We start from the raw sequence: 17,248 nt of genomic DNA, 5'->3' as shown, positions 1-17,248 counted from the left end.
AGGGAGGACAGGGAGGGGACCAGAGGAAGGGAGGACAGGGAGGGGACCAGAGGAAGGGAGGACAGGGAGGGGACCAGAGACGAGAGGAAGGGACGACAGTGAGGGGACCAGAGACGAGAGGAAGGGAGGACAGTGAGGGGACCAGAGGAAGGGAGGACAGTGAGGGGACCAGGGAGAACGGGTAAAAGAGGATTAAACGAGGAGGAAAGTGGGAGTGGTCACATTGTGGTGGAAAAGGAGAGTGTCGATTGGGAGGGGGAGATTGAAAAAGAGGATGCAGCGAGAGGTGGAGAGAAGAGAAAAAAAGAGAGATGAACGGAGAATAGGGAGGATTCAAGGACGAGGGGAAAGTATGTAAAAACAGGGGGCAAAGAAGGTGGGGAGAGGAGGAAGGAGGGAGAGAACAAGCAAGAGAGAGCAGTGTTAGTTACAGTATAGTGCAAGTGTAAGACTTCAGTTTGCAGATGACAGACAGACAGATACCCTCTGTGATGCAACAAATCAGCTGTGAATCAAAAGTAGACTATAGCTATTTCCACTGAAAGTCAATCCTGGGTTGCATTCAATAGGGCACACTGTATAGCAAAATGTTTTGCAACTGAAAGCAAAAATGAGAGGTACTTTCCAAACAGGCAACAATGACTCACCATTGACCTACCATTGAAGCACTGTGATTCACTTTGTGTACCCAATTAAAAACTTGGAGAAACTTGATATCCAAAACAGACTTCCCAAACAGTCATTTGTCATTTTATGTTATTCTCGAAACGTCTGTTGGCTGGAAAGAGTTTCTCAGTTTCTCTGTCTCTTCTCGATCTCCTTCTCTCCCTCTCCTCATCATATCCATAGTTAAACATCCTCCGAAGTAGACCCATCAGTTCCTACTATTGTCTGACTGAGATGCCGCGCCAACATTTATATTTAATGAGTTCATATGACAGGCCAATCAAAGCTCAACTAATAAGGAGGGAGAGTGTGCTAGAGAGATGGAGTAGATAAATAAATAAATAAATAGGGAGACAGGAAGAAGTTGACAATATTTATTATTTTAATGATGTTAATATTGAAATCTCCAAAGTAAGCTTTGGCAATACATACATTGTTCTATCATGCCAATAAAGCAAATTTAATTTAATTGAAAGGAGGATACTACAAGGCTGAGAGAGAGAGAGAGAGAGAGAGAGAGAGAGAGAGAGAGAGAGAGAGAGAGAGAGAGAGAGAGAGAGAGAAAGGGGTGTGGTTTCTAAGCCGTGGCCCAGGAGACAAGGGACTAAAGCCAGGGTGTGTCAGTTTTAATCTCTCCTCCACATATGCAGCCGTGTACCTGCATCTCTCTCTCTGTCCTCTGCCATTCACTTTCTGCCACTCTTTTCACCCCTCTCGCTTTCTCTCTTTTTCCCTCCCTCAATCCCTACTATTTCTCCTTCCCTTTCTCCCCCTTCCTCCCATTCATGACCTCTCTCTTTCCCCACCTTCCCCAGCACCTCTCTCCCTCTATCTCTCTCTCGCTCCATCTTTCTCTCTGCCTCTCTCTCTGACAGGGAAGCATACCTCATCTTGACTGCGGCACATACATTGTGCAGGCCACTGCAATTATCTGCAGCAGATGGAGGGAGAGAGAGGTGGGCGTCTCATGTATATGAGCCTCATCAGCAGTGTCCTATAGACGCGTGCACACGCGTGCACACACACACACACCCCCAGGTCGCACAGCTGCATGTAGGTCAACTTCATCTTCCCTGCCTTGTCTCCCCTCCCCTCTCATACACTCCTGATCAGACTGCCCTACTTTCAGCTGGAGCCAGAGCAGCAATGACATCACTATTTTCAGCTAGCACCGCGCGCTAGCCATCAGCATGCTATCCACCGCACTGACTGCTCCACTTTCCTTCATCATCATCATAATGCTAACATCATCATCCTCAGCTAAGAAATGTGCATTGCTGATGGAAGCATCCACACTCATCCACCCTCCTACATGACTTCACTGTTGCTAGGCAAAACGACTAGCGAAGGCACAGCCGCATCTCATACTGCACTCGTTCTATCTATCCTCATCCTGTTCTCTTTCAATGCAAACTCAATCCCTCCCTTTTTCTCTCTCTCTCTCTCTCTCTCTCTCTCTCTCTCTCTCTCTCTCTCTCTCTCTCTCTCTCTGTCTGCTTTATCTTTTCTCTCTTTCTGCGTTTCTTCCCTCATCTATCTTGTCATCGTGTTTTCCGCCCCCTCCTCTTCCTCCGCATTCCTTCATTGTCTCCTTCGGTCATTTAATATCCTCCCCCCTTTATCTGATCCATCCAATTCTCCCCCTCTGTCTGTTCTGTCTATCGCCTCTTCTTGTTTGTGACCCATCCCCCATCCTCCTCTTTCCAGTCCAGCCTCCCTCCCTCCCTTCCTCCCTCCCTCCCTCCCTCAGCCTCTTCTCTCGAATACTAAATATGATCATTTTAAAAAGTGCAGAAAATGCTAAGCTTTGTTGATAGTGAGTGTCACATACATATGCTGTGAGAATACAAGAGCTCAAATACCTGTCTATCTGCTGCCTGGTTTTTCTAGTCCATAAGCTCACCTGCATTTGCACAGACAGTTTTCCATGGGTTCTATGATCTCTGGTTGCTCTGCCTGGTTTTTCCTGGTTTTCTTACACCTTTGTGCAAACTGGTTTTATCTGGTCCATAGACTCCCCTATATTTGTGCAGGTTTCCCCATGCCCCCGCTGTAAGCTTACCTGCGTTTGCGCAGCTTGCTGTTCTCGGTCTTGAGCACGTGGAGCTTCTTGGCGAAGCAGACAATGATCATGAAAAGCAGCAGCACCATGAGGGCCGACGCCCCGATGGTCAGACACAGCACCTGGAACTCTGTCACCACCGACTCACAGCGGGAACCCTTGTGCCAGATGTAGTCCTGGACGTTACACCTGCATGGAGAAGGAGGAATGGAGAGAGAGAGGGGAGCAAAAAGGAGAGGAGAGAAAAAGAAGAAGAAGAAGAAAGAGGAAGAACAGGAAGATGAAGATGAAGACGAAGAGGGGAAGTAGTAGTAGTGGAAACAATAAGGCGTGTGTAATGGAATACGGAGAGGAAAGCGAAGAGCAGCCAGTGAAAGATATGGTGACAGATGAAATGGCCAGATAAGGGAAGAGTGGAGAAAGGCCACGAGAGGAGCATAAAGGAAATAAATCAAGGATGGAGAGAAAAGACGGGCGGGTGAGAAATGGAAGAGGGTTTATTTACCAAATAGAACATGTCAACAAAATTGTGTGTGTGTGTGTCTCTGTCTGTGTGTGTGTGCAGGCTCTAAATGATTTAGATTAGGATGAGGGCAGTACCACTGTGTCATTCATCGTTCAAGCGTGAATGGTTGGCACACATTTACATCCAGTTAGCTCTGTTTAAGAACATCAAGAATTTATGTTTATAATTATCCCAAGTGCTTCATTATGTGAGTCTGAAAGCTTTCAGGGCTGAATTCAATCCGTATCGCGGAAGTATCGTGGACAATCTCAGATTTGTACTTTAAAAAATTTGACCTTTGTTTAACCCGGTAGGCCAGTTGAGAACAAGTTCTCATTTACAACTGCGACCTGGCCAAGATAAAGCAAAGCAGTGCGACAAAAACAACAACACAGAGTTACACATTGGCAAACGTTCGATCATACAACACAATAGAAAAATCTATGCGGGAACATTGTCTTTCAATTTAAATCGAGCTGTATCGCAGACCTTCCACGATACAGATGAAATCCAGCCCTGATGTGGGGTCTAAAAAAGGCTCTTCAACATCCCACATATGCAGCCGTGTATATCATTTATGGAAGTGAAATTTCAAGTCTTCGTCTAAAACAGACTCTCAGATGCCTTAATTAAGTGTCACCAGCAGGCCGTCAACATGGCTCTATTTGAAGGGATAATGTGATCAGAGAGAAGAATTTAGAACAAAACAAAGAGCCAGAGGCTGTTTTCCACACACACACACACACACACACACACACACACACACACACACACACACACACACACACACACACACACACACACACACACACACACACACACACACACACACACACACACGCACACGCACACGCACACACACACACACACACACACACACACACCGCCATCTGAGCCCTAGACTCTTTTTTTCACCAGTTTGCCAGTGTACGGTTTCCGCCTGGGGACAAAAATGACAGAGGCAGATGGCTTTTTGTGCTGACTATCTGGCATCTAAATATCTCAGTTCTTAACAAGACTGGAACCTTACTAACCAAATGTGCTGCTTCACATGCTTGTAACCACTACGAGAATGAGTTGTATGGCATGTTGCATAAGAAGACATAGACTCTATAAACTGGGTCGATCACACTGGTTACAAGGGGAAATGGTAATGTCTCTCACTGCTTATAACTTGAATGAAACCATAGTAACCAGATACTATGTATATTCCTGCTGCTACTGTATCTAGAACCTAAAAGGGTTCTTTGGTTGTTCCCACAGGTGTCACGTTCTGACCTTTATTTCCTGTGTTTTGTATTTAGTTAGTATGGTCAGGGCGTGAGTTGGGTGGGCAGTCTATGTTTGTTTTTCTATGATTTTGGGTATTTCTATGTTTCGGCCTAGTATGGTTCTCAATCAGAGGCAGGTGTCATTAGTTTTCTCTGATTGAGAATCATACTTAGGGAGCCTGGGTTTCACTGTGTGTTTGTGGGTGATTGTTCCTATCTCTGTGATTGCACCAGATAGGACTGTTTTGAGTTTTCACATTTCTTGTTTTTTGTAGTCAGTTGTTCATGTGTACCTTAACGTCTTAAAAAGAACCATGGACACTTACCACGCCGCATATTGGTCCTCTGATCCGTTTCGCCTCTCCTCTTCGGAAGAAGAGGAGGAAATTCATTACACAGAAGAACCCTTTTTGGTTCCAGGTAGAACCCTTAGGTTCCAGGTTGAATATCTGCACGTGGATTTTAGGGGGAAATCACCACTTACGGATGGACTCACATTCACTTGGAAGAATTTGAATGTGAAGAGCAACATAAATTCACCTCTCCCTTCCCCTGTTCCCCAAACACAGGCCAAGAGACCTACAGACTCACACAGATGAATGTAAATGCGCAATATGAATGGAGGTGTGAGTATGGTCTTTGAGATTCACAGTTTCAATTCAGCCCAGTAAGCGGGTGATGGGGGGCTCGGTTCCTTACAGCACCACTTCCTGCATCCTGCCCCCTTTCTGTCTGAGCTGAACGTGCCAACCGAGGAGCATTGGCTCCGTGCCAGGGTACCAGGGTACCCTCCGTGCCAGAGTACTGTATGTTGGTACAAAGAGGTAGTTTATATAGGAAAGAGAGAGAGAGAGAGTAAATTTAAGGAGAGGGTAAGGAGGATGGTTGGTTGCCATGGTGATCCCGCTGAGTCACACAAGAAGCAGATGCAGCACTGATATGTAATTCCACCACACACACACACACACACACACACACACACACACACACACACACACACACACACACACACACACACACACACACACACACACACACACACACACACACACACACACACACACACACACACACACACACACACACACACACACAGCTCTCATGAGACTCTCTCTCGCTTAGTAATCTCTTTATTTTTCATTTTCAATGTCCTCTTACTCCCTCCTTTATCACTCTGCCCCTTGAGTTTCTCCATCGCCCTAATTTATCACTGATTTACCACCTCTTCTTCTCCTCCTCCCACTATCCTTATGTCTCTCTCTCCCCTTCCGCTCTCCTGCTCTTTGCCAGCTGCCTCCAGCAGACTTTGGTTTTGACATCTTTTAAATGGTGTCCTAAAACAGCAGTACTAAAAACCCTACAATTTGACTTGAAGATTTTGGTTGCACGTTTTCTCAAGTGTTAAAATCAAACGGAAACAATCCAACTGAAATAAACCCAGTAGAAACATTCACCATGGCTCTTTGTTTGTTTTACCTTAAAAGGCTTGGCTCTTGCTTGGTTCTCTCTCTCTCTGAGCTCCTCGTTTAAACACTCACGACTCCCACAGCTTTACCCTAACCAGTTACCCAGTGTAACCACAGAGCCTTCCCTCCCTACCCCATCATTAACTCAATTAAGATTTACCACAACCCCCAATCGCAACCAAATACAGCCCTCTAACCCAGTGACACAATGGAATTACCCGAACCTGAGCCACATCACAAATCCCCTCAATATTAACTTGATTGGGCTTGTAAAGGCTGCTCGACTGCCAACTCCCCCGGGATAGATACCCTAACCTGGCCAAGAGGAGGGGGGGCACAGATGGGACGCCCCCCTACTGGGAGGCCCCCCACAGTGTTGTGGGGTGAGGTTGACGGGGGATGAGGGTAGATGGGGGATAGGAAGGAAAGGGGGTTGGGGCAGGTTAGTGGGGGGTACTGTACAAAGGGAAGGAGAACGAGGGATAATGAAAGGGTAATGGAGTGTAAATGGAGGGGAGGAACAGCAACGTTAATCAGAGCCCAGCATGACTGTCACAACATTGAGCAGTGTTTCCCCTAGTTTAACAACTAGAGCCCCAGCTTAGTCGACCCCCGAATCGATACTAAAATATTAAATTGAAACTCATTTAATTGACAAATGAAGGTGTGGAAAGTCATTGGGTGGGTGGCACCATGACCGGGAAAATGTTATCGATAGAGGAAACAAATCAGTCAAACTATCACCCATATGCCTCCTCTGGCAATACAAAACCCATCACCCTGCTGGGTAACGCTTTACCTGACCCCTAGCGTCATAACACATTATGACACGGCCATAACCATGTCATAACAGCTGACATAACTTGTTATAGCCTGCCATAATATGGTCATAACACTGTCATGACAAATACATTTAGACCTGTTGTGATATATATTGCGTTATTTTATGACTGGTTATGACACCTACATAAGAGTGTCAAAACTCACTCCATTACACCATAGCTGACTTGCCAACAGTATTTTTATGTTATGTAATATTTTCAGAAATTGGCCATATTAAATTATCATTGTAATTGAGCACACATTGATGTCAGACATGCACCTACCCCAATGCTCTGTTGCTGATGACTGGGATGAATGCAGGAGTAGATTTTCAGAGCAGGACAAGACACCCTCTTTTTAACTGATGACTGACACAAGGGCATGTACGTGATAGGCCTATGGTTATAATGCTTAGTCCAAGTAAAGTGACGCAGGATGGTCATAATGCTTCACGACAGTGTCAAAAAGTGTATTTCTTTAGTCCAAGTAAAGTGACGCAGGATGGTCATAATTTCTCTTGACGGTGTCATAAAGTGTATTTTCTACAAGTTCTTTAAGATACGACAAAAGAAACATGACTGTATAGAAATCATTACTACAACAACAACAATAGATTTAAGGTACCAATTTTCAAAAAGGAAACTTCTGCGCTGTGCCACTCGGGAGGCCTCGACTAACCATTTCTGTAGGGACCTTGCTTTGTGAACTGGGGCATTGTCATGTTGATACAGGAAAGGGCCTTCCCCAAACTGTTGCCACAAATTTGGAAGCACAGATAAGTCTAGAATGTCACTGTATGCTGTCGCGTTAAGATTTCCTTTCACTGGAACTAAGGGGTCTATGCCGAACCATGAAAAACAGCGCCAGACCATTATTCTTCCTCCACCAAACTCTACAGTTGGCACTATGCATTGGGGCAGGTAGCGTTCTCCTGGCATCCACCAAACCCAGATTCATCCGTCGGACTGCCAGATGGTGAAGTGTAATTCATCACTCCAGAGAACGCGTTTCCACTGCTCCAGAGTCCAATAGCGGAGAGCTCTACACCACTCCAGCCAACGATTGGCATTGCGCATGGTGATCTTAGGCTTGTGTGCGGCTGCTCGGCCATGGAAACCCATTTCATGAAGCTCCCAACAGACAGTTCTTGCGCTAACGTCGCTTCTAGAAGCAGTTTGGAGCTTGGTAGTGAGTGTTGCAATCGAGGTCTGACAATTTTTACGTGCGACGCGCTTCAGCACTCGACGGTCACATTCTGTGAGCTTGTGTGGCCTACCACTTCGCGTCTGAGCCGTTGTTGCTCCGAGACGTTTTCACTTCACAATGACAGTACTTACAACTGACTGGGGCAGCTCTAGCAGGGCAGAAATTTGACGTACTGTCTTGTTGGAAAGGTGGCATCCTATGACGGTGCCACGTTGAAAGTCACTGAGCTCTTCATTAAGGCCATTCTACTGCAAATGTTTGTCTATGGAGATTGCATGGCCGTGTGTTCGATTTTATACACCTGTCAGCAACTGGTTTGGCTGAAATCCAATAATTTGAAGGGGTGTCCACATACATTTGTATATAAAGTGAATGTCACAGGTGTAAATATATGGATCATGACAGTGTTATGACCATATTATTACAGGTTATGACCGTGTCATAACAGGTTTTGACGCTAGATGTCAAGTAAAGTGTTACCAAATACCGTCCTCCCCATAGTGTGATAACAATGCCATGAACCCTAATTTGAAATACCTGTAGTACATCTGCCCCATGTTCCATTTAACTGCTGTGTGTGTGTGTGTGTGTGTGTGTGTGTGTGTGTGTGTGTGTGTGTGTGTGTGTGTGTGTGTGTGTGTGTGTGTGTGTGTGTGTGTGTGTGTGTGTGTGTGTGTGTGTGTGTCTACTGCCACGGAATGGCTCATCGTATACATTGGACTACCTTACTGTGTCCGTGTTTGTGTGGGTCTGTGTGTTTGGGTCTGTGTGTTTGGGTCTGTGTGTTTGGGTCTGTGTGTTTGGGTCTGTGTGTTTTCCCTGATCTGAGCCCTCTCACTAGATCTTCATCTCCTGTGTCTGACCTCTTAACCACTTGAATGACTCTGTGCTCTCTTACTTCTGCTTATTGGTGGAGGGGGTCTTAATATAGCCATAATCCTAGAGGAGAGGGAGTGTGTGCGTGCGTGCGTATGTGTGTGCGTGCACATGCATATTTATTTGTGTGTATACTTGTCATAATGCGACCCAAAATTTTTAATCGCCATGATTACATGGGACTCCTGGTGGTAATACCACTTTTTAATTATATCAAGCTGCAGGACACACACACACACACTAAAATACAGCTATAACTGTATACACACACACACACACACACACACACACACACACACACACACACACACACACACACACACACACACACACACACACACACACACACACACACACACACACACACACACACACACACACACACACACACACACACACACAGAGTTAATTTAACCTGGCTCGTCCTGATCTGTTTCCATACTGGCAGGCAGGACGAACTCTGACTCATTTTCTCTCCTTCGGTCCCTCCTACTTTTTCTCTCTTTCTCTGCCATGTCTATCTCCATCCATCTCCCTCTCTCTCTTTCCCTCCTACACTCCATTTTACAGAGTGTTGTCCTCAGTCCTCCAGCTTTGGGGGTAATTATAAAAAGTGTTAGCGCTCTCAGGCCATGTCAGTTAGGACAGTAGAGAGAGGTAAACTATTGACAACGTTAGGTAGATCAAACATTCAAATTAGAACCACTTCATATCCAAACCAGCGCACACACGTGTAGAATGCAAATGCTTACAGTGAACACATACATAGCAGGACATGGCTTTGTCGGTAAACCCCAGAGAGAGATGTGGAGGGCAGACACAACCAACTACTGTGTTATAACAGAGGGCAGAGCCCTTTGCATTCATCCCACTGTGATTCAATTGGGCTGGTGTATGAATCAGCCCCAGTTCACCATTACACACACAGACGCACACAAACTAAAATTGTGCCAGAGCTCCACTGACCCATATTGCTTCTTACTCCAACCTCAGACAGAAGTTGGACTGTCCCTCAGTGTAACACAGATCTTCACTGACTCAGTCCAACAGTCTCGTGGGACAGTGTCATCTAGCATGGACTTCTCACAGACATCAAAATCAATGTACGTTAGTGCATTGTTTACTGTTTGTTTATGATCTCTTTAAGCCCACCAAAGACCTTGTCTTCTATAAGTGCAGTGATAACCATTTACATTTGAGTCATTTATCAGATGCTCTTATGCAGAGTGACTTACAGAAGCAATTAGGGTTAAGTGCCTTGCTCAAGGGCACATTAACAGACTATTCAACTAAACGGCTCAGGGATTTCGAACTAGCGATCTTTCGTTTATTGGCCCAACGCTCTTAACCACTACCCGCCGCCACATTGCTGTAATATCCTAGTTAAGTTTTATGGGAGTGATTTGCGATATTGCTCTTGGCTTTCCAATGGTTATAAACCAGTATAAAGGATAAGACCAATCTCTGCAAAGATTGGGCATCTGCCATCTCAATCACACACCTCATCTCTGGCCATTAGGCCTGCTGGGAGATTACCTACTGCTGACCTGCCACAGGAAACTGTCAGAGTCAAGAGGTCAGGGTCAAGATCACTCAACAGTTGAACTGTGTAGCTGCACACTGGTGAGAAACTGTGTGTCTGCGGGGGGAGGAGAACAGAGGGTCATAATGTCATGATTAGGGCCTTGAGTTGGGAGAGGTTCTATTGGGTTCATGGTAAAAGCAAAACATATGTGTGTGTTTGTGTGTTTGTGTGTGTGTATCTGCATCTGTGTGTATGCGTACCTGCATGTGTGTGTGTGTCTCAACTTGAGTGTGTGAGCTCTCCTGTCGTGTGAACATAATCCCGTTGGCATGGCGACCCTGTCTGTTCGATACATCTGTGCCAGCTCTCATTGCCATCATCATCCCCCTTAGCACAAGTCAGGAGGCGATGGTCATCCAGGGACTAACTACCACACATACATTTGCATGCTAATCCACACAGATGTTTGCTCATTTCTGATCTCTCCCTGCTGATTGGTTAGTTCGGTGAGTTACAGGATTAAGGGAAATAAATATCTTGGCATAGATCTGCATAATGACCGGCAGAATGGTTTTATAACAATGGGTTGGGTGAGTTTGGGGAGGAGGGGGTTTTGTTGAAGAAAGGGCCTTAGACAGAGGTACTGCTGTGCCCCTCAACAGTTTAAACATCTAGAGATTTAGTGCTCCATTCCATTTAAACTCAAGCTAATACCCAAAATTGAATCAGACATGGGATTTGAAACCCTTTCTGAATCCCAATCTACATATTGGGAAGGTTTCATTTCAAATGCCATTGTTGGGTTCTGATTTCTTGACTTATGAAATCATGAAATATATTTATTCCTTTCACTGAGGGAGAGAGGGTAATTTCTATTATTTACATAATGTCAAGCTATGGGAAAGGGAATATTTAATGGTGTTGAATGCCCTGTATCTATCCTGACTTTCTGGTGAGGCCTGATCAATCTCACTAGAAATGATCGAAACAGGTGGGATTTAATTATAAAATGAATGAGAAACACTAGTCTCTATTATGTTTTAACGTTACTTTATGGGATACCATTATTTCCTTATGGAGTTATCAAGAGTTGTAATTCTACGTTGATTGGTTATTCGAAATAGTTTCTTTTTTATTTAACATGTTGTTCTTGAATCACGATGTGAATCATGTGTTCAAAGGGGAAATTAACTTTTTTGTACTTCCGGCGCCGACAGAGAAGGCCGCCTCGCTTCGCGTTCCTAGGAAACTATGCAGTTTTTTGTTTTTTTACGTGTTATTTCTTACATTGGTACCCCAGGTCATCTTAGGTTTCATTACATACAGTCGAGAAGAACTACTGAACATAAGAGCAACGTCAACTCACCATCAGTACGACCAAGAATATGACTTTCGCGAAGCGGATCCTGTGTTCTGCCTTTCACCCAGGACAAAGGAATCGATCCGAGCTGGCGACCCCAAAAAACGACTTTGAAAAAGGGGAAAACGAAGCGGTCTTCTGGTCAGACTCCGGAGACGGGCACATCGTGCACCACTCCCTAGCATTCTCCTCGCCAATGTCCAGTCTCTTGACAACAAGGTTGATGAAATCCGAGCAAGGGTAGCATTCCAGAGGGACATCAGAGACTGTAACGTTCTTTGCTTCACGGAAACATGGGTCACTGGAGAGACGCTATCGAAGACGGTGCAGCCAGCTGGTTTCTCCACGCATCGCGCCGACAGAAACAAAAATCTTTCTGGTAAGAAGAGGGGCGGGGGCGTATGCTTTATGGTTAACGTGACGTGGTGTGGCCACAACAACATACAGGAACTCAAGTCCTTCTGTTCACCTGATTTAGAATTCCTCACAATCAAATGTAGACCGCATTATCTACCAAGGGAATTCTCTTCGATTATAATCACAGCCGTATATATTCCCCCCAAGTAGACACATCGATGGCTCTGAACGAACTTTATTTGACTCTTTGCAAACTGGAATCCATATATCCGGAGGCTGCATTCATTGTAGCTGGGGATTTTAACAAGGCTAATCTGAAAACAAGACTCCCTAAATGTTATCAGCATATCGATTGCGCAACCAGCGCGACGCATATAAGGCCCTGCCCCGCCCTCCTTTCGGAAAAGCTGACCACGACTCCATTTTGTTGATCCCTGCCTACAGACAGAAACTAAAACAAGAAGCTCCCGCGCTGAGGTCTGTTCAACGCTGGTCCGACCAATCTGATTCCACACTCCAAGACTGCTTCCATCACGTGGACTGGGATATGTTCCGTACTGCGTCAGACAACAACATTGACGAATACGCTGATTCGGTGTGCGAGTTCATTAGAACGTGCGTTGAAGATGTTGTTCCCATAGCAACGATTAAAACATTCCCAAACCAGAAACCGTAGATTGATGGCAGCATTCGCGTGAAACTGAAAGCGCGGACCACTGCTTTTAATCAGGGCAAGGTGACTGGAAACATGACCGAATACAAACAGTGTAACTATTCCCTCCGCAAGGCAATCACCTCCACCCTACCTGACACCCTAGACCCACTCCAATTTGCTTACCGCCCAAATAGGTCCACAGACGATGCAATCTCAACCACACTGCACACTGCCCTAACCCATCTGGACAAGATGAATACCTATGTGAGAATGCTGTTCATCGACTACAGCCCGGCATTTAACACCATAGTGCCCTCAAAGCTCGTCATCAAGCTCGAGACCCTGGGTCTCGACCCCGCCCTGTGCAACTGGGTACTGGACTTCCTGACGGGTCGCCCCCAGGTGGTGAGGGTAGGCAACAACATCTCCACCCCGCTGATCCTCAACACTGGGGCCCCACAAGGGTGCGTTCTGAGCCCTCTCCTGTACTCCCTGTTCACCCACGACTGCGTGGCCACGCACGCCTCCAACTCAATCATCAAGTTTGCGGACGACACAACAGTGGTAGGCTTGATTACCAACAACGACGAGACGGCCTACAGGGAGGAGGTGAGGGCCTTCTGAGTGTGGTGTCAGGAAAATAACCTCACACTCAACGTCAACAAAACTAAGGAGATGATTGTGGACTTTAGGAAACAGCAGAGGGAACATCCCCCTATCCACATCGATGGAACAGTAGTGGAGAGGGTAGTAAGTTTTAAGTTCCTCGGCATACACATCACAGACAAACTGAATTGGTCCACCCACACAGACAGCATCGTGAAGAAGGCGCAGCAGCGCCTCTTCAACCTCAGGAGGCTGAAGAAATTTGGCTTGTCACCAAAAGCACTCACAAACTTCTACAGATGCACAATCGAGAGCATCCTGTCGGGCTGTATCACCGCCTAGTACGACAACTGCTCCGCCCACAACCGTAAGGCTCTCCAGAGGGTAGTGAGGTCTGCACAACGCATCACTGGGGGCAAACTACCTGCCCTCCAGGACACTTACACCACCCGATGTCACAGGAAGGCCATAAAGATCATCAAGGACAACAACCACCCAAGCCACTGCTTGTTCACCCCGCTATCATCCAGAAGTCGAGGTCAGTACAGGTGCATCAAAGCTGGGACCAAGAGACTGAAAAACAGCTTCTATCTCAAGGCCATCAGACCACTAACATTGAGTGGCTGCTGCCAACACACTGACTCAACTCCAGCCACTTTAATAATGGGAATTGATGGGAAATTATGTAAAATATATCACTAGCCACTTTAAACAATGTTACCTAATATAATGTTTACATACCCTACATTATTCATCTCATATGTATACGTATATACTGTACTCTATATCATCTACTGCATCCTTATGTAATACATGTATCACTAGCCACTTTGTTTATGCCACTTTGTTTACATACTCATCTCATATGTATATACTGCACTCTATACCATCTACTGTATCTTGCCTATGCCGCTCTGTACCATCACTCATTCATATATCTTTATGTACATATTCTTTATCCCCTTACACTTGTGTCTATAAGGTAGTAGTTTTGGAATTGTTAGCTAGATTACTTGTTGGTTATTATTGTCGGAACTAGAAGCACAAGCATTTCGCTACACTCGCACTAACATCTGCTAACCATGTGTATGTGACAATCCAAATGGATTGTGATATGTGTATTGCTGATTTCATTAAATGGATTGTGATATCTGTACTGCTGATTTAATTTTTTGTCTTTGTTTCGATACAAATTTCACCAGATTGGGTCTGCTGGATTGTTGGGATTCACCGATGGGTTAGATTGCTAACTCCCTGATCTGGTAACTCTTCCGAGAGGTCGCCAGTAAAATAAGGTAGCCTGCAGAGTTCTGTCTTACAATCCAGGTCTTGATGCCCTCAATCTCACACAAATTATCAATGAACCTACCAGGTACAACCCCAAATCCGTAAACACAGGCATCCTCATATATATCATCCTAACCAACCTGCCCTCCAACCTGCCCTCCCTCTGCTGTCTTCAACCAGGATCTCAGCGATCACTGCCCAATTGATTGCGTCCGCAATGGGTCTGCGGTCAAACGTCCACCCCTCATCACTGTCAAACGCTCCCTAAAACACTTCAGCAAGCAGGCCTTTCTAATCGACCTGGCCCGGATATCCTGAAAGGACATTGACCTCATTCCGTCAGTAGAAGATGCTTGGTTATTCTTTAAAAGTGCTTTCCTCACAATCTTAAATAAGCATGCCTCATTTAAAAAAGGACCAGATACAGACCGTGGTTCACTCCAGACCTGACTGCCCTTGATCAGCACAAAAACATCCTGCATTAGAATCGAATAGCCCCCGCAATATGCAACTTTTAAGGGAAGTTCTGGACCCTTAAAAATCAGAAGGACTAGACAATCTGGACCCTCTCTTTCTAAAATGATCAGCCAAAATTGTTGCAACCCCTATTACGAGCCTGTTCAACCTCTCTTTCGTATCGTCTGAGATCCCCAAAGATTGGAAAGCTGCTGCGGTCATCCCCCTCTTCAAAGAGGGAGACACTCCAGACCCAAACTGCTACAAACCTATATCTATCCTACCCTGCCTTTCTAAGGTCTTCAAAAGCCAAGTTAACAAACAGATCACCGACCATTTCGAATCACTGTACCTTCTCGGGTATGCAATCTGGTTTCCGAGCTGGTCATGGGTGCACCTCAACCACGCTCAAGGCCCTAAATTATATCCTAACCTCTATCGATAAGAGACAATACTGTGCAGCTGTATTCATAGACCTGGCCAAGGCTTTCAACTCTGTCAATCACAACATTCTTATCGGCAGCCTCAACAGCCTTGGTTTCTCAAACCTGGTTCACCAACTACTTCTCAGTTCAGTGTGTCAAATCGGAGGGCCTGTTGTCCGCACCTCTGGCAGTCTATGGGGGTGCTACAGGGTTCAATTCTCTGGCCGACTCTTTTCTGTACACATCTTGCTGCTGGTGATTCTCTAATCCACCTCTACACAGACGACACCATTCTGTATACTTCTGGCCCTTCTTTGGACACTGTGTTACCTAACCTCCAGACGAGCTTCAATGCCATACAACTCTCCTTCCGTGACCTCCAACTGCTCTTAAATGCAAGAAAAACTAAATGGATGCTCTTCAACCGATCACTACCAGCACCTGCACGCCTGTCCAGCATCACTACTTTGGACGGTTCTGACTTAGAATATGTGGACATCTACAAATACCTAGGTGTCTGGTTAGACTGTAAACTCTCCTTCCAGACTCACATTAAGCATCTCCAATCCAAAATTACATCTAGAATCGGCATTCTATTTCACAACAAAGCATCCTTCACTCATGCTGCCAAACATACCCTCGCAAAACTGACTATCCTACCGATCCTTGACTTCGGCGATGTCATTTTCAAAATAGCCTCCAACACTATACTCAGCAAATTGGATGTAAGTCTATCACAGTGCCATCCCTTTTGTCACCAAAGCCCCATATACTACCCACCACTGCGACCTGAATGCTCTCGTTGGCTGGCCCTCGCTTCATATTCGTCACCAAACCCACTGGCTCCAGGTCATCTTTAAGTCTTTGCTAGGTAAAGCACCATCTTATCTCAGCTCACTGGTCACCATAGCAGCACCCACCCATAGCACACGCTCTAGCAGGTACATTTCACTGGTCACCCCCAAAGTCAATTCCCCCTTTGGCCGCCTTTCCTTCCAGTTCTCTGCTGCCAATGAAAAAATCACTGATGCTGGAGACTCATACCTCCCTCACTAACTTTAAGCACCAGCTGTCAGAGCAACTCACAGATCACTGCACCTGTACATAGCCCATCTGTAAATATTCCATCCAACTACCTCATCACCATACTGTTATTTATTTCTTTTTGCTCCTTTGCACCCCAGTATCTCTACTTGCACATTCATCTTCTGCACATCTATCACTCCAGTCTCTATCACTCCAGTGTTTAAATGCTAAATTGTAATTATTTTGCCACTATGGCCTATTTATTGCCTTACCTCACTTATCTTACCTCATTTGCACACACTGTATATATCATTTTTTTCTATTGTGTTATTGACGGTTTGTTTTGTTAATTCCATGTGTAACTCTGTGTTGTTGTTTGTGTCGCACTGCTTTGCTTTATCTTGGCCAGGTCGCAGTTGTAAATGAGAACTTGTTCTCAACTAGCCTACCTGGTTAAATAAAGGTGAAATAAAAATGTCATAAAAATGAGTCCTGAGACGGCGCATGTGGAGTGAGCGATGAGAGAGACAACATACAAACTTCTCTCATGCTCCTGGTGTACTGGTGGGAGAAATGAACCAGACTGAATGGTGGTAGCAGCTCAGGTGAGAGACTCATGTACGTGGGAAAAACTGATGCATCTATTTGGAAATTGAAATCGGTGCATTATCAAGTGC

The 17,248-nt window shown here is 45.4% G+C and overlaps 1 protein-coding gene across 12 annotated transcripts in view; it reads right to left on the bottom strand.

Moving 5' to 3' along the window:
* cspg5a (chondroitin sulfate proteoglycan 5a) overlaps positions 1–17,248 on the bottom strand; it is a 44,712-nt gene that overhangs the window by 7,506 nt on the left and 19,958 nt on the right. For all 12 annotated transcript variants that reach the window (XM_046316108.1, XM_046316110.1, XM_046316112.1 and 9 more), the window contains exon 3: positions 2,729–2,917. In XM_046316108.1, coding sequence (XP_046172064.1) covers positions 2,729–2,917 — 189 coding nt within the window. The remainder of the gene's footprint in view (positions 1–2,728; positions 2,918–17,248) is intronic.

This window comes from Oncorhynchus gorbuscha, linkage group LG19 (assembly GCF_021184085.1).
Source record: "Oncorhynchus gorbuscha isolate QuinsamMale2020 ecotype Even-year linkage group LG19, OgorEven_v1.0, whole genome shotgun sequence".
NCBI classification, from domain to species: domain Eukaryota; kingdom Metazoa; phylum Chordata; class Actinopteri; order Salmoniformes; family Salmonidae; genus Oncorhynchus; species Oncorhynchus gorbuscha.
The sequence above is the reverse complement of the archived record's forward strand: the minus strand, read 5'-3'. Positions and strand labels throughout refer to the sequence as shown.